General features: G+C 40.6%; 2 protein-coding genes across 10 annotated transcripts in view; one reads left to right on the top strand and one right to left on the bottom strand.

The window, feature by feature from the left end:
• Positions 1–24,282, top strand: part of ppfibp2b (PPFIA binding protein 2b) — a 43,025-nt gene that overhangs the window by 11,632 nt on the left and 7,111 nt on the right. For 5 of the 7 annotated variants that reach the window (XM_058086715.1, XM_058086712.1, XM_058086713.1 and 2 more), the window contains 14 exons: positions 284–483; positions 3,586–3,672; positions 4,942–5,055; positions 6,721–6,867; positions 8,757–8,954; positions 12,064–12,156; positions 13,301–13,406; positions 14,935–14,996; positions 15,061–15,136; positions 15,210–15,289; positions 16,255–16,322; positions 17,661–17,720; positions 18,028–18,088; positions 23,429–23,585. In XM_058086715.1, coding sequence (XP_057942698.1) covers positions 284–483; positions 3,586–3,672; positions 4,942–5,055; positions 6,721–6,867; positions 8,757–8,954; positions 12,064–12,156; positions 13,301–13,406; positions 14,935–14,996; positions 15,061–15,136; positions 15,210–15,289; positions 16,255–16,322; positions 17,661–17,720; positions 18,028–18,088; positions 23,429–23,585 — 1,509 coding nt within the window. Of the gene's footprint in view, positions 1–283; positions 484–1,331; positions 2,249–3,585; positions 3,673–4,941; positions 5,056–6,720; positions 6,868–8,756; positions 8,955–12,063; positions 12,157–13,300; positions 13,407–14,934; positions 14,997–15,060; positions 15,137–15,209; positions 15,290–16,254; positions 16,323–17,660; positions 17,721–18,027; positions 18,089–23,428; positions 23,586–24,282 lie in introns of those variants that run through there. The other 2 variants (XM_058086719.1, XM_058086718.1) reach the window with 2 other exon arrangements.
• poglut3 (protein O-glucosyltransferase 3) overlaps positions 12,913–24,282 on the bottom strand; it is a 31,278-nt gene continuing 19,908 nt past the window's right edge. For 2 of the 3 annotated variants that reach the window (XM_058086720.1, XM_058086721.1), the window contains 3 exons: positions 17,968–18,112; positions 16,211–16,319; positions 12,913–13,482 (listed from right to left, as the gene is read on the bottom strand). The gene's annotated coding sequence lies outside the window, so the exon portion shown is untranslated. The remainder of the gene's footprint in view (positions 13,483–16,210; positions 16,320–17,967; positions 18,113–24,282) is intronic. The other variant, XM_058086722.1, reaches the window with a different exon arrangement.

Below are 24,282 nucleotides of genomic sequence, written 5' to 3'. Positions count from 1 at the left end.
AATCAGAAATAAATATAATTGCAGCTCTAAAATGTGTCATTTTGAAATATCTTTGTTGAAAAGTCAAGTCAAAACAGTCATTGTGACACCATATCACAGTACACCATGAAAGTAGAGCATATGTACTTAAAATAAATAACAGAATAAATCAATTTGTTCAAAATAAACATTGTCATTACGGCCCTAAATTTTTATTTTTAAATTAAAAAATAAATAAATTTGTGAATCATTTGAAATAACTTTATTGAAACTCCCGCACACCCTGTGACCCTTGCATCCGCAGGTTCAAAAGCGGCGGGACGGGAGTTTTCCAACGGCATGTATGATGACCTCGGCTGCGGTCCGCTACGTGTCGTCCGCTTGGCCGAGGACCTCAAAGCGGTCTTGGACCTCCAGCCCAGTGAAGAAGAGAGAGAGAAGCTGAGAGCGCAGCTACCCAGCGAAACCGTCCAGGTTCTCCTGGACTGGCTTCACGCTGGAGATGTGAGTAGCCTTTCAGACATGACACTCAATGGAAAATACAGAAGTACTTCCAAAATGACGTACATCACAATACTTGGTCCACGATGAGCAAGAGCATAACAGAATTGAACCAACAATGTTTCCTTCATTTTCTTTCATTCGTTAATTTTATTTCACTTGACTTTACTGTAGTTTTGGGAACTTCCAAAGGGAATGTAGTGTAGTATAGTATAGTATGCTATATTGTAGTATAGTATGCTATAGTGTAATCTAGTGGAGTGACGTGTATTGTAGTATAGTATAGTGTAGTATAGTGTAGTTCATTGTAGTGTAGTATAGTATTGTGTATTTTATTATAGTGTAGTGTAGTGTAGTGAAGTGCAGTGTAGCGTAATATAGTGTATTGTATTATAGTGTAGGGCAGTATAGTGTATTTTGGTATAGTGTAGTGTATTGTATTGTAGTATAGTGTAGTGCAGTATAGTGTATTGTATTGTGTAGTGCAGTATAGTGTATTGTATTGTAGTGCAGAATATTATAGTATAGTGTATTGTATTACAGTGTAGTGTATTGTATTGTAGTGCAGTATATTATAGTGTAGTGTATTGTAGTGCAGTATATTATAGTATAGTGTCTTGTATTATAGTGTATTGTAGTATAGTGTAGTTCATTGTACTGTAGTGTAATATAGTGTAGTGCAGTATAGTGAAGTGCAGTATAGTGTATTGTATTGTAGTATAGTGTAGTGCAGTATAGTGTATTGTATTATATTGTAGTGTAGTATAGTATAGTGTATTGTATTATAGTGTAGTTCATTGTACTGTAGTGCAGTATAGTGTATTGTATTGTAGTATAGTGTAGTGCAGTATAGTGTATTGTATTGTAGATAGTGTAGTGCAGTATAGTGTATTGTATTATAATGTATTGTATTGTAGTGCAGTATATTGCAGTTTTGTGGTGTATTGTAGGGTATTGTAGTGCAGTATAGTGTATAGTGTATTGTAGTGTAGTGTTTTGGTGTGTAGTGTATTATAGTACAGTATAGCGTAGTGTATAGCAGTCCAGTATAATGTGGTGTATTATATTGTAGTGCAGTGTGGTGTGTTGTAGTGTAGTTTAGGATATTGTAGTTCAGTATGGTATAGTGTATTGTAGTGAAGTTTATTGCAGTATAGTGTGTAGTATTGTAGTTCGGGTATGGGAATAAAGTTAACAGAGAGTTGGGTGGGAACATTAGAGACACATGGGGCTTCTACATGTTAGCAGATGTGTGTGTGTGTGTGTGTGTGTGTGTGTGTGTGTGTGTGTGTGTGTGCGTGAGTGTGTGTAAAAGTGAAACGGAGCCAAGACGGACACAAACAGACAACTCCTCTGACCCACCCTCTCCTTATGGGCCAGGCCGTTTGGCCATTACACAGACAAGATCAGCAGCACGAAGGAAGTGGGATTTGTTGGGGGAAAAGACGTCTGGGAAAAAGGGAGGGAAGAAGAAAGATGGGAATTCGGGAGCACGGCGCTAGGAGTGAAGATAAACACGGTGGGAGTGTTCTGCTCAGACGGCAGAGATGGTAAAAAAAAAGAAAAGAAGACATTTTCCATGTTGGTATTTTTTCTGAAAGCTCCAGCTGAGCCTGACTTGGTGTAGGCTGGGTCTAAGTACACACACACACACACACACACACTTGAGGAGTGGAAGAAAGTCCTGGAGGAAGTAGTCGGGCAGCGATGGGCCGTGAGCATGGAGGCGACCATTGACGTCTACAAGCACTTCTCCTGGCTTAGAAAGGTACAGTCAGGTCCTCGCTGGGATTGACGCTCCATGCTTTTTGCTGCTTTATTTGCTGCTTTGTTTGTGTCGCGTTGCCGGGTCGGGTCATGCGTGGAGGAATGCATGACGAGCTCGTGTTAGAACACCACGCTGGCTGGCTATCAGCTGATTGCCGTTTACAAAGCAGCGTCTGATAGGGAAGGGTTTGGTTGGCGAGGCGGGCTGACTAACCAATTGCAACCACAGGGCATTGCATTGCTTTTGGGGGTTATTATTTTTGAGGATATTGATACTCAATTACAAAATTTTATTTAAATTCATTAAATGTATGATTTATTACATTAATTATTTATTATTTTGTCATTTTATATTTTATATATTTTTTTTATTTATATTAATATTTAATTATAAAATTATAATAAATTTAATTTAAATGTAATTAAAAATTTAATTTTTTAATATTTCTTAATATATTTTTTAAAATATTTTCCTTTATATTTTAAAATATTTAAAATATTTTTTTAATATTTTTAATATTTTTTTTAAATATTTTTTGTAATATTTTAATATTTTATTATTACATTTATCAAATGTATTTAATAAATTTATTATTAATTTATTGTCATTATACAAGATGTACATGTATTATATTTGTTATGTATTTAATTATAATAAATTAAATTTAAAATATAATATTTTATTATAAATTTATTTAATAAATTAATTATAATAATTATTATATAATATTATAATAAATATATTAAATATTTGTTCAATTTAATTTAAAATTATTTTAAATTTAATTTAAATAAGAATTTAGAATTACAATTTAAATTAGAATTAAATTCAAATTTAAATTTAAATAAATTTAAATTTAAATAGTAATAAATAGTAATAAATTTGAAATAAATGTAACAAATATTTAATAAATAAATACATTTAATAAATAAATCAATGAATTTTAATTTGCAATATTTGATACAGTTGTGAAATACTACTATGTGAACCTACATGTGTACTGTACATAGTGTAGTGTAATGTAGTGTAGTGTAGTGTAGTGTAGTGTACGTATGTAGTGCAGGCGTGGCGCTGCTTGTTGCTGAGCATTCTTCAGCGTTAGCATCATACATGAAGTCACTGGGAGCCCCGCCCACTTGAGCTGAGACTTGTTGACAAGATGCTCGTCTAAATGTCTAGCTCGTCCCCTTGCTGCCAAAATGAGCATTTCCCAGCCATGACATGTTCCATGAAGGCATCACCCAAGGGCAATAGTACTACACAATGATACTACAATGATGGGAATCCAAGACCATCTTAAGGAGGGTTTGTGTTCTTGGTGTCTTCTTGTCTTCTAGGTCAGCTTGTGTTCTCCTGCCAGTCATGAAAGCTACCAAGAGAGACTCCTTCGTCTAGAGGAGGACAAGGAGTGCCTGGTCTTACAGGTACATGGTGTCTTTGTGTCTGTCCATCCGTCCATCCGTCTAGCCATCCATCAATCCATCCATCCATCCGTCTAGCATCCATCAGTCCATCCGTCTGTCCGTCCATCCGTTCATCCATCCATCAGTCCAGCCATCCATCCGCCCATCCGTCCATCTGTCCATCCGTCCTTTCATCCTTCCATCTGTCCATCCGTCCGTCCATCTATCCGTTCATCCATTCGTCCTTTCATCCTTCCATCTGTCCATCCATTCATCCATTCATCCGTCTGTCAGTCCATCCATCCATCAGTCCAATCCGTCCATCCATCCTTTCATCCGTCCATCCGTCTGTCCGTCCATCTGTCCATCAGTCCATCCATCCATCTGTCCAATCCGTCCATCCATCCTTTCATCCGTCCGTCCAATCCGTCCATCCATCCTTTCATCCGTCTAGCCATCCATCCGTTCATCCATCCATCAGTCCAGCCGTCCAGCTGTCCAGCCATCCATCCGTTGATCTGTCTATCCGTCCATCCGTCCTTTCATCCTTCCATCTCTCCATCCCTCCATTCGTCCAGCCATCCATCCGTCCTTTCATCCTTCCGTCTGTCCATTCGTCCCTCCATCCTTCCATCCGTCCATCTGTCTACCATTCCATCCGTCCATCTGTCCATCCGTCCATTCTTCCTTCCATCCGTCCATCTGTCTATCATTCCATCCGTCCATCTGTCCATTCATCCATCCGTCCTTTCATCCTTCCATCTGTCCATTTGTCCATCCGTCCTTTCATCCTTCCATCCGTCCATCCATCTATCCGTTCATCCATTCATCCGTCCATCAGTTCTTCCGTCCATCATTCCAATCCGTCCATCTGTCCGTCCATCCGTCTAGCCGTCCATCCGTCCATCCACATTGTATGCACACTCACTGAATGTTGAGTTGAGCCAAGTTGGCTTCTACTGTTAGTGAGAATATAGATGCTCCATACTGGCTTTCATACCTGTTTAGTCCTACAGTATCATCCCAGATGGTGGCTATCATACCTGTTTAGTCCTACAGTATCATCCCATATGCTGCCTATCATACCTGTTTAGTCCTACAGTATCATCCCAGATGCTGGCTTTCCTACCTGTTTAGTCCTACAGTATCATCCCATATGCTAGCTTTCCTACCCGTTTAGTCGTACAGTATCGTACAAAGAAAGATTGTACAAAGTGAAGGTTAGAGTATGTGTAGTGTACCAACAGAATACTAATCATCATCATTCATCATCATCATCATCATCACCAGGTGAGCGTCCTGACTGACCAAGTGGAGGCCCAAGGTGAGAAGATCAGAGATCTGGAAAGCTCCTTGGAGGAGCACAGGCAGAAACTAGCCTCCACCGAGGAGATGCTTCAACAGGTAAGTCACATTTTGGGTTGGATTGGAGAGAAGATCATTTGTTGTATGGGGGGGGTGAGGGGGGCCGGCAGCTGAGCCGGTTGGGCCACGGCCACACACTTAAGCTTCTAAGTCACACTGGCGTTCCATCGCTAACTCAACAGCCAGCTGTCACTTGTTCAATTTAATGTGCTCAATTTGCCCACATAATTTGCTCCAACTGTGCGAGTGTGCGTGGTGTGTTGCAAAAAGACATGAAATAAAAATCATGCTAGGTTTTAGCATGCTAACAGCATTTATGGGTATAAACTTGCAGAGATACTTGGTTACATAGTGGCATCATGCTAGGTTTTATGCTGGCTATAATGCTAACAACAGTAGCATGCTAACAATGCTAGCATGCTGTTAGCATGCTAATGTTGTTAGCATTTTAGCCAGTTCCAGAGTTCCAAGTTCCAAGCATGATAATGTTAAGTATCGGTAAGTTTATACAGTACTTATGGAACTGGCTGAAATGCTAACAACATTAGCATGCTAACAGCATGCTAGCATTGTTAGCATGCTAATGTTGTTAGCATTATAGCCAGCATAAAACCTAGCATGATTCCATGTAACTTAGTATCTCTGCAAGTTTATACCCATAAAAACAATTACAATGCTAACATGAGCGTGCTAACAATGCTAACATGCCAACCTTTAGCATGATGATGCCAAGTATCGGTAAGTTTATACAGTACTTATGGAACTGGCTAAAAGGCTAACAGCATTAGCATGCTAACAATGCTAGCATGCTGTTAGCATGCTAAAACCTAGCATGATTCCACTATGTAACTAAGTATCTCTGGCTATAAAGGTTGGCATGCTAAAGGTTGGCATGTTAGCATTGTTAGCACACCCATGTCAGCATTGTAACTGTTTTTATGGGTATAAACTTGCAGAGATACTTAGTGACATAGTGGCATCATGCTAGGTTTTATGCTGGCTATAATGCTAACAACATTAGCATGCTAACAATGCTCGCATGCTATTAGCATGCTAATGTTGTTAGCATTTTAGCCAGTTCCATAATTACTGTATAAACTTACCGATACTTAACATTATCATGCTAAAGGTTAGCATTGTAACCACTTATATACACAGTATATACTTACATAGATACTTAGCATAGATATTGTTAGCATTTTTATTATTTTTAATGGGTATAAAGTTGCAGAAATACTTAGTTATAGTAAGTTTTCACATGCTAAATGTTAGCATTTTAACTGTATTCGTAACTATAAACCTAGATAGATATTTTACCACAGCATGCTAAATGTTAGCATTCCCAAATTGATAGGTTTGATTCAGAGAAAGAGGAAATGGGAGTAGTAAGGAAGAGGAAGTGAAAGCTACGCCGGCTGTTGTTGTGCTTGTCCAAGTCAGAGAAAAGGTTTTCATCCTTTTTGTCAGCCATTCCACACAAGAGCAGGGTATTATTAATAGAGCCCCCAGCTCGCCTGTGTATATTTAGTTCACGGGGGTCTGGGCCCCCGGCCCGGCCCGGCCCGGTCAGTTGGTGTGGGAAGAAGAAGACTCAGCTCGGGAAAGGAACGTCTCAACGGTTCTGTGTTAGGAATGCCTTGACTGTCCTGCGCTCGTCTTTGCCCGCTTCCACACGAGGAATCTGGTCTGGGTGTTTTTCCTCAGGAGCTGGTGAGCCGGACCTCTTTGGAGACTCAGAAGTTGGACCTGATGGATGAGGTCTCCTACCTCAAACTGAAGTTAATCAGCATGGAGGACACACACGACACACATGGGGAAGATGCAATGGAGAAAAAGCAGAATAAAGCGGAGGTAAGAACCATTGGAGTACTTGAAGTGGTCTTTCTGGTTGGGGGGGGTAAGGGGCGGAGCTTGCGTGATGGTGATGTCAGGCAACTTATATGAAGACAGAGTTGCCTTACAAAATAATGTGAAAATACTGAATATTGGTGTCAGCAGACGCCTTAATGATGGCCATGTGCACCCCCCCCCCCCTGTCCCCAGTCCCCCCTGCATGGTATCTCCCCCCAAGCTGGCGTCAGGTCAGCTGTTGTGTGACGACGGATCCCATACGCGATGTTTCCCTGTCGGCAATATTTCTATCATCATGTTGTACTTGGAGCAGGAAGACCATATTTTGGACAGCATTGATGGTTGGGGTTGGAGGTCTAGGGTTCCAGTTGGTTAGGGTTGGAGGTCAAGGGTTAAAATTGGTTAGGGTTGGAGGTCTACGGTTAAAGTTGTTTAGGGTTGGAGGTCAAGGGTTAAAATTGGTTAGGGTTGGAGGTCTACGGTTAAAGTTGTTTAGGGTTGGAGGTCAAGGGTTAAAATTGGTTAGGGTTGGAGGTCTAGGGTTCCAGTTGGTTGGGGTTGGAGGTCTAGGGTTAAAGTTGTTTAGGGTTGGAGGTCAAGGGTTAAAGTTGGTTAGGGTTGGAGGTCTAGGTTTCCAGTTGTTTAGGGTTGGAGGTCTAGGGTTAAAGTTGTTTAGGATTGGAGGTCTAGTGTTAAAGTTGGTTAGGTTTGGAGGTCTAGGTTTCCAGTTGTTTAGGGTTGGAGGTCTAGGGTTCCAGTTGGTTTAGGGTTGGAGGTCAAGGGTTAAAGTTGTTTAGGGTTGGAGGTCTAGGGTTAAAGTTGTTTAGGGTTGGAGGTCTAGGATTAAAGTTGGTTAGGTTTGGAGGTCTAGGTTTCCAGTTGGTTAGGTTTGGAGGTCTAGGGTTAAAGTTGGTTAGGTTTGGAGGTCTAGGGTTAAAGTTGTTTAGGGTTGGAGGTCTAGGATTAAAGTTGGTTAGGTTTGGAGGTCTAGGTTTCCAGTTGTTTAGGGTTGGAGGTCTAGGGTTCCAGTTGGTTTAGGGTTGGAGGTCAAGGGTTAAAGTTGTTTAGGGTTGGAGGTCTAGGGTTAAATTTGTTTAGGGTTGGAGGTCTAGGGTTAAAGTTGTTTAGGGTTGGAGGTCTAGGGTTAAAGTTGGTTAGGTTTGGAGGTCTAGGATTAAAGTTGCTTAGGTTTGGAGGTCTAGGGTTAAAGTTGGTTAGGTTTGGAGGTCTAGGGTTAAAGTTGTTTAGGGTTGGAGGTCTAGGATTAAAGTTGGTTAGGTTTGGAGGTCTAGGTTTCCAGTTGTTTAGGGTAGGAGGTCTAGGGTTCCAGTTGGTTTAGGGTTGGAGGTCAAGGGTTAAAGTTGTTTAGGGTTGGAGGTCTAGGGTTAAAGTTGTTTAGGGTTGGAGGTCTAGGGTTAAAGTTGGTTAGGTTTGGAGGTCTAGGATTAAAGTTGCTTAGGTTTGGAGGTCTAGGGTTAAAGTTGGTTAGGTTTGGAGGTCTAGGGTTCCAGTTGGTTGGAAGAAGAAGATGGCTATTACAACGTTATTGTGTATAATGTGCACATTTTGGAGTGGCCTTTTATTGTGGCCAGCCTAAGGCCCATATTTGTGTCCGTATTTTTCCTGGCCTGTTTGGCTAAAGTCTGAACTTTGAATTGTAAACATCAGCCAACATGTTGAAGCCCATGAAAGAGAAAAAGCCGAGGTCATTAACATTCTCTTCCCTTATCTTGCTGCCTTGGCTGTGGCAAAAAGGAGTAGGAAACTCGGCTCTTAAAGGGCCGGCGCAGCATTGCACTCTTCCAACTGAATGACTTCCTTCCCGTCTTTCCTCCTCATCTCATCAACGTCTGGCTCGTGTGTCGCGCGGCGTCGCCGTGCTCGGCCAGTTGGTGGTAAATCTCATCAGTGAGCTCCAGGAGCAGATGTGTCGCTTCCAGGAGGAGATCAGCACTCGCATTGAAGAGAAGCGGACGCAGGAAGAACGAGAGGGTGGGCTCCCGTCCGACCGCTCCCGGGGGCGGCACGACCCTCAGGGGAGCTTGAGCTGTGCCGAGCCGATGCCCAATGGAGGACTGGCTGCAAATGTAGGGAGACTTGATGGATGAAGGTTTTCTCCTCCTTTCGGCACCTGCTAACATTTCCTCAACATCTCGCTAACAACGTCTGTCGTTCCCCTTGAATGGCGGCAGCTAGACTCTCCGCCGGAAGAGTCCACCGGCCTCCATTCAAGCGTGACGGGAAGGACTGGGAATTTCTCTAGTAGCTTTCCTTCTAACTCCGGCACCTGCATGAACGGACCCCCCGAGCGGCGGTGTCGGGGGCGTTAATGTGTGGGTGGCAGAACACGGTACCAACGGTATCAACGCTCATGTACAGTGGAACCCGCTTAAGTCCGTCCCACCCTGGACCAGCTCCTCCGGTTCTGGTCCACTACACAACTGCATGCTCGAGGAAGAGTGCACTTATTTTTTTGGGGGGGGGGTTCACGAACATCATCCACAATTATGTGACAAGCTAAAAGCTAAAAAAAAAAACACAGCTAGCATGTTTTTTCAAGTAGGATTCCTTTCAACATTATTGGAGCTCTCTAAGCATGAAATAACACCCCTATAGTCACAGAAAACTTACTTACTTACAGCCTTCTCAATACACTTTTTAACATTAGAGCCCTCCAGACATGAAATAACACCCCTATAGTCACCTTTACACTCCTATTACCAAATATAGTAGATATAATAAATATAAGACATAGAAAAAGTGACACTCTATACGTGAAATAACACCACTATAGGCTTGTTTACAGCCTTCTAAATACACTATTAGAGCCCTCCAGACATGAAATAGCACCCCTATAGTCACCTTTACACTCCTATTACCAAATATAGTAGACATAATAAGTATAACACAGAAAAAGTGACCTTCTAAATAAACCTATTAACGTTATTGAGCCCTCTATATATGAAATAGCACCCCTATAGTGACCTAAAACTTGTTTACAGCCTTCTAAATACACTTTTTAACATTAGATACCTCCAGACATGAAATAACACCCCTATAGTCACCTTTACACTCCTGTTACCCAATATAGTAGACATAATAAATATAAGACATAGAAAAAGTCACCTTCTAAATAAACTTATTGACGTTAGTAGAGCCCTCCAGACATGAAATAACACCCCTATATAGTGAATATAGGGGTGTTATTTCGTGTCTAGAGGTCTCTAATAATGTTAGTCTATTTAGAAGGTCATAAACAAATTATGTCTTATTTTCTCTTATTATGTCTACTATATTGGGTAATAGGAATGTAAAGGTGACTATAGGGGTGTTATTTCATGTCTAGAGGGCTCTAATCATGCTAAACAGTATAGCTGGTAGGTGGTAAACAGCTTTTTATGCCTTACATGTCTTATTATGTCTACTATATTGGGTAATATGAGTGTAAAGGTGACTATAGGGGTGTTATTTCATGTCTGGAGGGCTCTAATCATGCTAAACAGTATAGCTGGTAGGTGGTAAACAGCTTTTTATGCCTTACATGTCTTATTATGTCTACTATATTGGGTAATATGAGTGTAAAGGTGACTATAGGGGAGTTATTTCATGTCTAGAGGGCTCTAATCACATTAAAATGAATATTTTAATGAAAAAAGAGGAAGAGGACGTCAACATACAAACATTATTATTATTATTATTATGACCAATCTTCTTTTCCATGTGAGCTAAGTCAGGAGTTAACAGGAGTTAAGAGCGGCTCGCCTGGGTTGCGTGGAAGGGGCGTGGACTTAAACAGGTTCCACCGTGTCGCTTGCATGTTCTTCCCACTAACAAGGGGAACGGGGGCGAGCCTGGCCAATGGAGGTGAATACTTCCTGCTGAGGAGGAGGGGGGCGGTGGCGATTGCTGTGATTGGCTGACGGCTTCAGTCTGTCATGTTGTGGTAACTGCATGCTACGTCGGGTGTGGCCAGATATGCAGTATTTGTTTTGTTTTTATGGAGGCTCATTTCTTTCTTCATTATTCTTTATTATCATTTTAGTTCATTTAACTGAATTTAATGATTCCTATGACATCCAATTATGCTAAAACATTTATTGGGATAAAAACTCTATTGGTTAAAAAAGGGTCACGTGACTCTGCTCTTTATATCTGATTGGCTGTCTCAGAGACACAGTCCATTGTGCATTGTACTTAAAATGTTTTATACGTTAAGATTATTAGCATAAAATCATGGAAAAAAAATTCACAAAATTTAAAAATATTGGCTCAAAAAATGTAAAGGTGATTGTGGGGGTGTTATTTCATGTCTAGAGGGCTCTAATGATTTAAAAATGTATTTAGAAGGTCATAAACAGGTTTTTATGTCTACTATATTGGGTAATAGGGGTGTAAATGTGACTATAGGGGTGCTATTTCATGTCTAGAGGGCTCTAATGATTCAAAAATGCATTTAGAAGGTCATAAACAGGTTTTTATGTCTTATTTTCTCTTATTATGTCTACTATATTGGGTAATAGGAGTGTAAAGGGAACTATAGGGGTGTTATTTCAGGTCTAGAAAGCTCTAACAATGTTAAACAGTGGATTTAGAAGGTCATAATCAGGTTTTCTATGTCTTATTTTCTCTTATTATGTCTACTATATTGGTAATAGTAGTGTAAAGGTGACTATAGGGGTGTTATTTCATGTCAAGAGGTCTCTAATAATGTACAAAAGCATATTTAGATGGTGGTAAAGAGGTTTTCTATGTCTTATTATCTTTTATTATGTCTACTATATTGGGTAATAGGATTGGTAATGTGACTATAGGGGTGTTATTTCATGTCTAGAGAGGTCTAATCATGTATAAAAGCATATTTAGAAGGTCATAAACAGTTTTTTTTTTTAAATGTCTCAGACGGCTTATTAGCCCATAGGAGTTTAAAGGTGACTATAGGGGTGTTATTTCATGTCCAGAGGGCTCTAATCATGTTAACATTGGTAAAATATCGATGGACCAAATTCAAATGCCAAACATTCAGTTCGATACATTTAGTTGAGTTATTAAAACAAATGCAGTTTTTGGACTGATCTTGGCTTGTCCAGCTTTTGGTATTTGGTTGTGGACCCCCTCTGGTTCTTGTAGGTTTTCTTTCAGACCGTCTTCATTCAAATGTGACCAATTGCTGTGTTTTGATTTGTCTTCCCGACACAGGATTTGTTAGAAGAAGTCAAGCAGCTGAAGAACAAAGTGGAAGAGCTGGAGGTGCAGAAGGGACGCTATGAGAGGCAACTTGGAACCACCAAGGTACACTCGGGATACTTACTACACAGTATGCAGTACACAGTACATAGTACATAGTACACAGTACACACTTTCGCTACTACATGCGTGCTAACAACTTCTTCTATGACATAAGATTATGATTAGTTACATTTTCTGGGTGGTGTTTTCTGCTCTATATAAATAAATATATAAATATAATATAATATATAATTAATAAAATAAATCTATAATAAAATAAACAAATGAATAAATTAAATAAATATAATATATAAAATAAATATATAAATATATTTAAATGAATAAATTAATAAAATAAATATAATATAATATATAATGAATAAAAATAATAAATTAAATCTAATCTAATATATATAATACATAAAATAAATATATATATATAATATATAACAAATAAATAAAAACAAATATATAAATATAATAATAATACAAGTAAATGAATAAATTAAATAAATTTATTATAATAATATATAAAATAAATAAATGTATAAATACATAAATTTATTAAAATAAATGAATAAATTAAATATAATATATGAAATAAATATTTGAATATAATATACTAATATATATAATAAATACATAAAATAAATATATATATATAATATATCATAAATAAAAACAAAATAAATATATAAATATAATATAATAATATATACATAATAAATAAATATAATATATATCATAAATAAATAAAATATAACATATAAAAAAATAATATAATAATATATAGAATAAATAAATAAAAATCATTGGTTTTCCAGTCTTCAAAACTATAAGAAACAAAATGGACTCTGTCCATTTTCCTTCGCTTGTGAAGACGAATATTTTTTTTAAATATTATATTATAATATTTATCTTAAAGGGGATCCATTATGCTGATTTCCCACCCGTTGTATTGACTAGTGGACTCCTATAGAGCAGCGACACACAATAACCTGCACAGCAGACGTTCTAGATCTTCCACCATCTGCACCTATTCCAGATGGTGGTTGGTCACACGCCCCAAATGAACCCCATTTTCTAAAATAGTTGGTATAGGAGTTGATAATAAATTTGGGTTAGGGTTAGCTAATTGAAGTGTTAGCATTAGCAACGCTACACCAGACGGTGCTTCCTATTTCCTGCTTCCTGCTTCCTTCCACAGGCTGAAATGTCCCAAATGCAACACATCCTGGCCTCCAAAGATGCCGAGATTGAACGCCTGCAGACGCAACTCGTGTCCAGCTCGGCCAATGAGAACGCAGAGAGAGGTACGTGATGACGTCATCCGTTTGACTGTGGGAATTTTTCTTTGACTTATTCTTCTTGACTGTTTGCTGCCCCCTGCTGGAAAAGAAGTTTATATCAAGCAGCTGATGAGCAAATGTAAGGCATGCCCATATTTTTATCAACATCATTTTTGCTTTTTTTCATCCCTCATTTCCTCATTCATTATTGTATTGTATGAATAGATACGATCAAACCTTGGCTTTGGTTTGTAATGACTTCAGGAAAATAATGGGAATATTTCATTTGAACATGCATCAGATTCCAATTGAATGCATCCCATAATCAGTTCCCAGTTCCACATGTCCAAAAGGAGTAGGAAGAAGCAAAGCTTATTAAATCCTACCCCTCCATCTGGTACTTTTACAATCACTAACTGTTACATTTGTTCACTTCCTGCTTTCATAATATAGTTTACGTTTTTTTAAATATTTTTTTTTATTAATTTGTTTTATTTATTTATTTATTATTTATTATTTATTTTTTTTGTCAAGGTGATATTTAGTCAGACTAAATATGAACCTAATAATATTTTCTCAGAGGAAATCATGTAAATCCAATTGGTCATTTTTAAAATTAATTTTCTTTTAAATTAATTTCAATTTTTTTTAATTAATTTTTATTTATTATTAAAAAAAAAAAAACGTTTTGCCAAGGTGATATTTAGTCAGAGTAAATATGAACCTAATAATATTTCCTCATAGGAAATCATGTAAATCCAATTGTTTTTTTTTAAATTATTTAATTCATTGTAATTGTTTTTAATTAAATTTTATTTATTCATTTATTAATTTGATTTTTTTAAATTTTTTGTCAAGGTGATATTTAGTCAGACAAAATATGAACCTAATAATATTTTCTAATAGGAAATCATTTTTTTTGTCGATGTGATATTTAGTCAGACTAAATATGGACCTAATAATATTTTCTCATAGGAAATCATGTAAATCCAATTGGTCTTTATTTTAATTAAATTTATTTTTCATAAATATTTTTAAAATGAATTTTTATTCATTTATTTTTATTTTTCTGTGTCAAGGTGATATTTAGTCAGACTAAATATGACCCTAATAATATTTTCTCATAGGAATTCATGGTCTTTTTTTTAAATTATTTTTTAATTAATTTTTATTTTTTTAATTAATTTTTATTTATTTATTTATTTTAAATTTGTTTTATTTTTTGTCAGGGTGATATTTAGTCAGACTAAATATGAACCTAATAATATTTTCTCATATGAAATCATGTAAATCCAATTGGTCTGTTCCAGTCAGAAAAAAAATATTAACAAAAAAATATATATTTTTAAAAATAATAATGACCCCATGGCAGGTTGTTTTAGTTAGCCGTTGTGTTCAGGTGTTCAGGTCGTCTGCTTGTCTTTTTGCACGTGGATGTGGAACGGTTCCTGTCAGCATGCATTGGTTTTGCCGCTACGTTATTAGCACGCCCGTCATGTCGGCCGTCGGATGCTGTGAGTGAATGTGACGTGTCGGTGCTCTCGTTTTCCAGACCAGGAATACCAGAGACTGAAGGTGGGAATGGAGTCTCTGTTAGCGTCCAACGATGACAAGGTAATGAGTCGGACATTTGAAGCGTGATGAAGATGATGACTGATCATGTGATCGGCGTGGTCAGACTCGCCGCATAGAGGACCTGACGCGTCTGCTCGGCCAGTACAGGAAGATGAGCGAGTTGGCGGCGCTTGTACGCGGTAAGCATGGTCGGTTGACACGCAGCAAACGGCATCTCTCATCTTTTCACTATGCTATGCCCCCGCCCACCAGGAAGTAGCGAAGAGGAGCTGAGCGCCGTGAAAGTCGGAGCCGTCACACGCAAAACGTACTCTGATGTCTTCAGGTCGGAGGTAAGACGACAGGAAGTGGTCCTCGAGGTTGTTGGTTCAATCCCCATTGCCATTAATATAATATGATATACAGTATATATATAATATAATGAATAATATAATATTAATATTAATGCCATTAATATTACGTCATACCAACGCGTCTGGAAAGAGACCTGCAACGTAGTACTACTTGTCAGTACCCTGGAGAGAAGTACTACTACCGTTGCCCCAAACTCTACTACAAGAGACTTGTGACTTGTCAAATCACGCTTGTGATTTTCAGAACTCAACCAAAGTACAACTTCTTTCTAAAGGTATTTGTACTTTTCAAAACTCAACCGAAATATCGCTTTTCTTAAGGGTACTTTTCAGAACTCAACCAAAGTATAACTTCTTTCTAAAGGTACTTGTACTTTTCAAAACTCAACCGAAATATCGCTTTTTTTTTTAAAGGTACTTTTCAGAACTCAACTGAAGTATAACTTCTTTCTAAAAGTACTTTTCAGAACTCAACCGAAGTATAACTTCTAAAGGTACTTGTACTTTTCAGAACTCAACTGACATATAACTTCTTTCTAAAGGTACTTGTGTTTTTCAGAATTCAACTGAAGTATAACTTATAACTTTTTTTTAAAAGGTACTTGCAGTACCTTTTACTTCAGAACTCAACCGAAGTATAACTTCTTTCTAAAGGTACTTGTACTTTTCAGAACTCAACCGAAATATCGCTTTTTTCTAAAGGTACTTGTAGTTTTCAGAACTCAACCAACGTAAATCTTCTTTCTAAAGGTACTTATAACATATAACGTCTTTCTGAAGGTACTTGTAGTTTTCAGAACTCAACCGAAATATCACTTCTTTCTGAAAGTACTTGTACTTTTCAGAACTCAACCGAAGTATCACTTCTTTGGAAAAGTACTTGTAATTTTCAGAACTCACCCGAAGTATAACTTCTTTCTGAAAGTACTTGTACTTGCTTGCAGACGTCATCCAGAGGATCTTCTCCGCTTCCGTTGTCCTCATCGCCTTTCAGGAGAGACCTGGAATCCTGGTACCGTAAAAACACACCCCATTATACCTCAACCAAAGTATTACTTCTTTCTGAAAGTACTTGTAGCTTTTAGAACTCAACCAAAGTATCGCTTTTTTCTAAAGATACTTGTAGTTTTCAGAACTCAACCGGCGTAGCACTTCTTTCTAAAGGTACTTGTAGTTTTCAGAACTCAACCCAAGTTTCGCTTTTTTCATGAGGTACATGTAGTTTTCAGAACTCAACCAAAGTATAACTTCTTTCTAAAGGTACTTGTAGTTTTCAGAACTCAACCGAAGTATCGCTTTTTTCACAAGGTATATGTAGTTTTCAGTACTCAACCAAAGTATCGCTTTTTTCTAAAGGTACTTGTAGTTTTCAGAACTCAACCAAAGTATCGCTTTTTTCTAAAGGTACTTGTAGTTTTTAGAACTCAACCAACGTACAACTTCTTTCTGAAAGTACTTGTAGTTTTCACAACTCAACCGAAGTATAACTTCTTTGGAAAGGTACTTCTAGTTTTCAGAACTCAACCGAGGTATTACTTTTTTCTAAAGGTACTTGTAGTTTTCAGAACTCAACAAACATATCGCTACTTTCTGAAAGTACTCGTAGTTTTCAGAACCAACGTGTAACTTCTTTCTAAAGGTACTTGTAGTTTTCAGAACTCAACCAACGTATAACTTCTTTCTAAAGGTACTTGTAGTTTTCAGAACTCAACCAACGTATAACTTCTTTCTAAAGGTACTTGTAGTTTTCAGAACTCAACCAACGTATAACTTCTTTCTAAAGGTACTTGTAGTTTTCAGAACTCAACCAACGTATAACTTCTTTCTAAAGGTACTTGTAGTTTTCAGAACTCAACCGAAGTATTGCTACTTTCTGAAAGTACTTCTAGTTTTCAGAACCAACATGTAACTTCTTCCTAAAGGTACTTGTAGTTTTCAGAACTCAACCGACGTATAACTTCTTTCTAAGGGTACTTGTAGTTTTCAGAACTCAACCTACATAAAACTTCTTTCTAAGGGTACTTGTAGTTTTCAGAACTCAACCTACAGAAAACTTCTTTCTAAAGGTACTTGTAGTTTTCAGAACTCAACCGATGTATCGCTACTCTCTGAAAGTACTCGTAGTTTTCAGAACCAATGTGTAACTTCTTCCTAAAGGTACTTGTAGTTTTCAGAACTCAACGGACATATAACTTCTTCCTGAAAGTACTTGTAGTTTTCAGAACTCAACCAACGTATAACTTTTTTCTAAAGGTACTTGTAGGTTTTAGAACTCAACTGACACATTGCTCCTTTGTAAAGGTACTTGTAGTTTTCAGGCTGTGTTACTCCTTTCTGAAAGTACTTGTAGTTTTCAGAACTCGAGATCCCTCCTCTCTCCTGGAGACAGCAGCTTGTTGGACGGATCATGGTGAGTTCGTTCATTCACAACAGATTAGTGATGGAAAATTCGGCTCTTTTTAGAGAGTCGTTTTTTTTTTCTCAATAAAAAGAGCCAACTCTTTCAGCCACAATGAATTTATGAATGAAATGCATTCAAAGCTGAATGAACAGCGACAGAAGTAGAATTGGCTTCCAACTCCGCCAAGCGGTTCCTATGGTTAATTTCAAAGAGCCGGATCTTAGAGCTGATTTGTTCACGACCGACGCATCACTACCTGCAGATCCTCTGTTCCAAGGTTTGTTGGCCCGTCCTCACGAGATGGTTTGCTCCACAGGCATCAACGCAGGTTGCAGTCCAGCAGTCTGGAGGAGCTGCAGAGCAGATCTTTACAGAAGGTTCAACCGCTCATCTTCATGTTCCTTTAACGTACAAAGTTGTCACATTAGACATTGTAACACGAAACGTCATAAAATGAAATGTCATAAAATGAAACGTCGTCACACAAAATGACATCACAGGAAATATTGTCACGTGCAATGTTGTAACATGAAGTGTCATAAAATGAAATATCAAACAAAATGTTGACAGGAAATATTGTCATGTACAATGTTGTAACATGAAACATCGTAACATGAAACATAACATGAAACGTCATAAAATAAACATCACAAAATTACATCACAGGAAATATTGTCACGTGCAATGTTGTAACATGAAACGTCATAAAATGAAACATCATAAAATGAAACATCATAAAATGAAATATCACACAAAATTACATCACAGGAAATATTGTCACGTGCAATGTAACATGAAACGTCATAAAATGAAATGTCATAAAGTGAAATATCATCACACAAAATTACATCACAGGAAATATTGTCACGTTGCAATGTTGTAACATGAAACATCATAAAATGAAACGTCATAAAATGAAACACTCTCCGTGAATCACCACCTTATCGTGGTGGAGGGGTTTGAGTGCCCGAGTGATCCGAGGAGCTATGTTGTCTGGGGCTATATGCCCCTGGTAGGGTCTCCCAAGGCAAACAGGTCCGAGGTGACGGGTCAGACCAAGAGTGATTCAGAAGACCCATATGAGCAAGAACGAGAGGAGAAAGCGTACCTCGCCCGGATGTGGGATACCGGGGCCTCACCCTGGAGCCAGGCCCGGGGGAGGGGCTCGCAGGCGAGCGCCTGGTGGTCGGGCCTTCACCCGTGGAGCCCGGCCGGGCCCAGCCCGAAGAAGCCACACGGGATCTCCCCCTCGTAGACCCACCATCTACGGGGGCAAGCATAAGGGTCCGGTGCAATGTGTGTTGGGAGGCGGTCAAGGGCGGGTGCGTAGGCGACCTGGTCTTCGGCGGCCAAATCTGGTTCTTGGGACATGGAATGTCACTTCGCTGGTGGGGAAGGAACCTGAACTTGTGCGAGAGGTTGAGACATTCCGACTAGACATAGTCGGACTCACCTCGACCCACAGTTTGGGTTCCGGAACCAAACTCCTCGAGAGGGGCTGGACCTTGTTCTACTCTGGAGTTGCTGCAGGGGAGAGGCGGCGAGCTGGTGTGGGCTTATTAATAGCCCCCCGGCTTGGTGCCTCTGTGTTGGAGTCAGCCCCGGTGAACGAGAGGGTCATTTCCCTACGCCTTCGGGCTGGGGAAAGGGTCCTGACTGTCATTTGTGCGTACGCACCAAATGGCAGTTCGGAGTACCCGGCCTTCCTGGAGTCCGTCAGAGGGGTGCTGGAGAGCACCCCAGCTGGTGACTCCGTCGTTCTACTGGGAGACTTCAACGCCCATGTGGGCAATGACAGTGTGACCTGGAGGGGCGTGATTGGGAGGAACGGCCTCCCTGATCTGAACCCGTGCGGTGTGATGTTATTGGACTTCTGTGCGAACCACAGTTTGTCCATAACTAACACCATGTTCGAACATAGGGATGTCCATAAGTGCACTTGGCACCAGGACACCCTAGGCCGCAGGTCTATGATCGACTTTGTAGTCGTATCATCAGACCTGCGTCCGCATGTTCTGGACACACGGGTGAAGAGAGGGGCTGAGCTGTCAACTGATCACCACCTGGTGATGAGTTGGATTAGATGGCGGGGGAGAATGCTGGACAGACCTGGTAGACCCAAACGAGTAGTGAGGGTGTGCTGGGAACGTCTGGCAGAGTCTCCCGTTCGTCGAGTCTTCAACTCTCACCTCCGGCAGAGCTTCACCTGCATCCCGGGGGAGGACCGGGATATTGAGTCAGAATGGGCCATATTCCGTGCCTCCATTGCTGAGGCAGCTGACCGGAGCTGCGGCCGCAAGGCGGTCGGTGCCAGTCGCGGTGGCAGGCCCCGAACCCGATGGTGGACACCAGAGGTCAGGGCTGCCGTCAAGCTGAAGAAGGAGTCCTATCGAGCCTTGATGGCTTGTGGGACTCCGGAAGCAGCTGACAGGTACCGTCAGGCCAAACGGTTTGCGGCTTCGGCGGTGGTCGAGGCAAAAACTCGGGTGTGGGAGGAATTCGGTGAGGCCATGGAGCACGACTTTCGGTCGGCCTCGAAGAGGTTCTGGCAAACCATCCGGCGCCTCAGAAAAGGGAAGCAGTGCCCAGTCCACACTGTTTACAGTGGAGACGGGGGCCTGCTGACCTCGACTGGGGATGTAGTCGGACGGTGGAAGGAATACTTTGAGGCCCTTCTCAATCCCACTGACATACCTTCCATAGAGGAAGCAGAGTCTGAGGACACATACGTGGACAGTACCATCACTGTGGCTGAGGTATCTGGGGTCGTTAAGACGCTCCTCAGTGGCAAAGCTCCGGGGGTGGACGAGTTCCGCCCAGAATTCCTCAAGGCTCTGGATGTTGAGGGACTGTCTTGGCTGACACGTCTCTTCAACATTGCATGGAAGTCGGGAACAGTACCTTTGGATTGGCAGACCGGGGTGGTGGTCCCCCTTTTCAAGAAGGGTGACCAGAGGGTGTGTTCCAACTACAGGGGGATCACACTCCTCAGCCTCCCTGGGAAAGTCTATTCCAGGGTGCTGGAGAGAAGGGTACGACCGTTGGCCGAACCTCTGATACAAGAGGTCCAATGCGGTTTTCGTCCTGGTCGTGGAACACTGGACCAGCTCTACACCCTCACGAGGGTGCTTGAGGGTGCATGGGAGTTTGCCCAACCAGTCTACATGTGCTTTGTAGACCTGGAAAAGGCATTCGACCGTGTCCCTCGTAGCGTCCTTTGGGGGGTGCTCCGGGAGTACGGGATTGGTGGCGCGCTACTACGTGCTATCCGGTCCTTGTACAAACGGGGCAGGAGTCTGGTTCGCATTGCCAGTAGTAAGTCGAGCCTGTTTCCGGTAAACGTTGGTCTCCGCCAAGGCTGCCCTTTGTCACCGATTCTGTTCACAATTTTCATGGACAGAATTTCTAGGCGCAGCCAAGGTGTTGAGGGAGTCCAGTTCGGGGGCCTTAGAATCTCATCTCTGCTATTTGCAGATGATGTGGTTCTTATGGCTTCTTCGGGCTGCGACCTTCAGCGTTTACTGGGACGGTTTGCATCTGAGTGTGAAGCGGCTGGGATGAGACTCAGTACCTCCAAATCAGAGGCCATGGTTCTCAGTCGGGAAAGGGTGGAGTGCTCTCTCCGGGTTGGGAATGAGGTCCTTCCCCAGGTGGAGGAGTTTAAGTATCTCGGGGTCTTGTTCACGAGTGAGGGAAAGTGGGAGCGTGAGGTCGACAGACGGATCGGTGCAGCCTCGGCAGTAATGCGGTCGCTGTACCGGACCGTCGTGGTGAAAAGAGAGCTGAGCCGGAGGGCAAAGCTCTCAATTTTCCAGTCGATCTTTGTTCCCACCCTCACCTATGGTCATGAGCTTTGGGTCATGACCGAAAGAATGAGATCGCGGATACAGGCGGCTGAAATGAGTTTCCTCCGTAGGGTAGCTGGACTCACCCTAAGAGATAGGGTGAGGAGCTCAGCCATCCGGGAGGGGCTCAGAGTAGAGCCGCTTCTCCTTCACATCGAGAGGAGTCAGTTGAGGTGGCTCGGGCATCTAGTCCGGATGCCTCCCGGACGCCTCCCTGGGGAGGTGTTCCGGGCATGCCCAGCCGGGAAAAGGCCCCGGGGCAGACCTAGGACACGCTGGAGGGACTATGTCTCACAGCTGGCCTGGGAACGCCTTGGTGTCCTCCCGGTGGAGCTGGAGGAGGTGGCCGGGGACCGGGAAGTCTGGGCTTCCCTTCTAAGACTGCTGCCCCCGCGACCCGGACCCGGATAAGCGGAGGAAAATGGATGGATGGATGGATAAAATGAAACATCGTCACACAAAATTACATCACAGGAAATATTGTCGCGTGCAATGTTGTAACATGAAACATCATAAAATGAAACATCGTCACACAAAATGACATCACAGCAAAATATTGTCACGTGCAATGTTGTAACATGAAGTGTCGTAAAATGAAATATCAAACAAAATGTTGACAGGAAATAATCACGTAGTGTTGTAACATGAAATGTCATAAAATGAAACATCGTCACACAAAATTACATCACAGGAAATATTGTCACATACAATGTTGTAACATGAAATGTCATAAAATGAAACGTCATAAAATGAAACCATCGTCACACAAAATGACATCACAGGAAATATTGTCACATACAATGTTGTAACATGAAACGTCATAAAATGAAACATCATCAAATGAAATATCAAACAAAGTGTTGACAAGAAATATTGTCACGTACAGTGTTGTAACATAAAACATCATAAAATGAAATGTCATAAAATGAAACATCGTCACACAAAATTACATCACAGGAAATATTGTCACGCAGTGTTGTAACATGAAATGTCATAAAATGAAATGTCATCAAACAAAATGTTGACAGAAAATATTGTCATGTACAGTGTTGTAACATGAAACGTCATAATGAAACATCGTCACACAAAATGACATCACAGGAAATATTGTCACGTGCAATGTTGTAACATGAAACGTCATAACATGAAACATCATAAAATGAAACATCGTCACACAAAATGACATCACAGGAAATATTGTCACGTGCAATGTTGTAACATGAACTGTCATAAAATGAAACATCGTCACACAACATTACATCACAGGAAATATTGTCACGTGCGATGTAACATGAAACATCATCACACAAATTACATCATAGGAAATATTGTCACATGCAATGTTGTAAAATGAAACGTCATAAAATGAAACATCACACAAAATTACATCAAGGAAATATTGTCATGTGCAATGTTGTAACATCAAACGTCATAACATGAAACGTCATAAAATGAAATATCACAGAAAATTACATCACAGGAAATATTGTCACGTGCATTGTTGTAACATGAAACGCCATAAAATGAAACGTCATAAAATGAAACGTCGTCACACAAAATGACATCACAGGAAATATTGAAGTGTAACCTGAAATGTCGTAACACGGACACACAAACTGCGGTCACAATGAATGTCACTCCAGGGGCTAAGGCTACATTGTGTATGTGTGTATGTGTGTGTGTACCAGGCTGTCAGAGATGCTTAGCATGATGGTTGCCTCCCAGCTTTGTTATTTCCTCCTACGGGAATACTGGCCTAGCATGACAAATACATAAATACTATAAATATTTCACATTTACTGTAAAGTCATACTCATCATAGTTTCATTTTACAGCATTCTGAAGCTCCCAAAACCTCTTTGTCTTGGTCAGAATCCTCACGTGGAGCTGAGCAGGTACCGGACTCTTCCAGGGAAGCTGAGGTGGAAAGGGGAGCCAAGGACCGACCTGCATGGCGACAGGGAAGAGGAAGACGAAGAGGATGTTTCTCCTGTGAGGGTCGTCTACAGCCACGACCGCTACGGCTTGAGTGAGTTCCACCGACACGCTCCTTCCCCCCTCCAAACCCAACTGCTAGCGGGACAATGACTGTTACTGATTTTGGATCAACATTTGCCATAAAGTGACTAATGTAGCCGTTAGCATGTTAGCATTTTAGCTAATATACTAATATCTAAAGGCAAGCACACACATGATGTGGGGACACTATGGGACTGCCTTAACACTTTCTGCCTTAACACCGAGCAGGTGTTAGCATGATGTCTGTTAGCATGTTAGCATCTTAGCTAATTTACTAATGTCTAAAGGCAAATATACACATGGCATTATGCAGAGAGGTTCTAGGACAGCCTTGGCACTTACTAAAATTGAGGCTTTCTTGCCAGATGCTACCATGCTAACTCTTAGCATGTTAGCATTTTTGTTAATTTTAACTAATTTAACTTCTAAAAGCAAATACACACATTGCATGATGTGGGGACACTATGGGACTGCCTTAACACTTTTCGGACTTTAGGCTTTCTTGCTAGGTGCTAGCATGGTAGCCGTTAGCATGTTAGCATATAAGCTAATTTTCTCATGTCTAAAGGCAAATCCATACATGGCATGATGTGGGGACACTATGGGACTGTCTTAACACTTTTGGGACTTGAGGCTGTCTTGCTCGGTGCTAGCATGGTAGCCATTAGCATGTTACCATTTAAGCTAATTTACTCATGTCTAAAGGC

Source organism: Doryrhamphus excisus, chromosome 11, assembly GCF_030265055.1.
Source record: "Doryrhamphus excisus isolate RoL2022-K1 chromosome 11, RoL_Dexc_1.0, whole genome shotgun sequence".
Classification (NCBI taxonomy): domain Eukaryota; kingdom Metazoa; phylum Chordata; class Actinopteri; order Syngnathiformes; family Syngnathidae; genus Doryrhamphus; species Doryrhamphus excisus.
The sequence above is the reverse complement of the archived record's forward strand: the minus strand, read 5'-3'. Positions and strand labels throughout refer to the sequence as shown.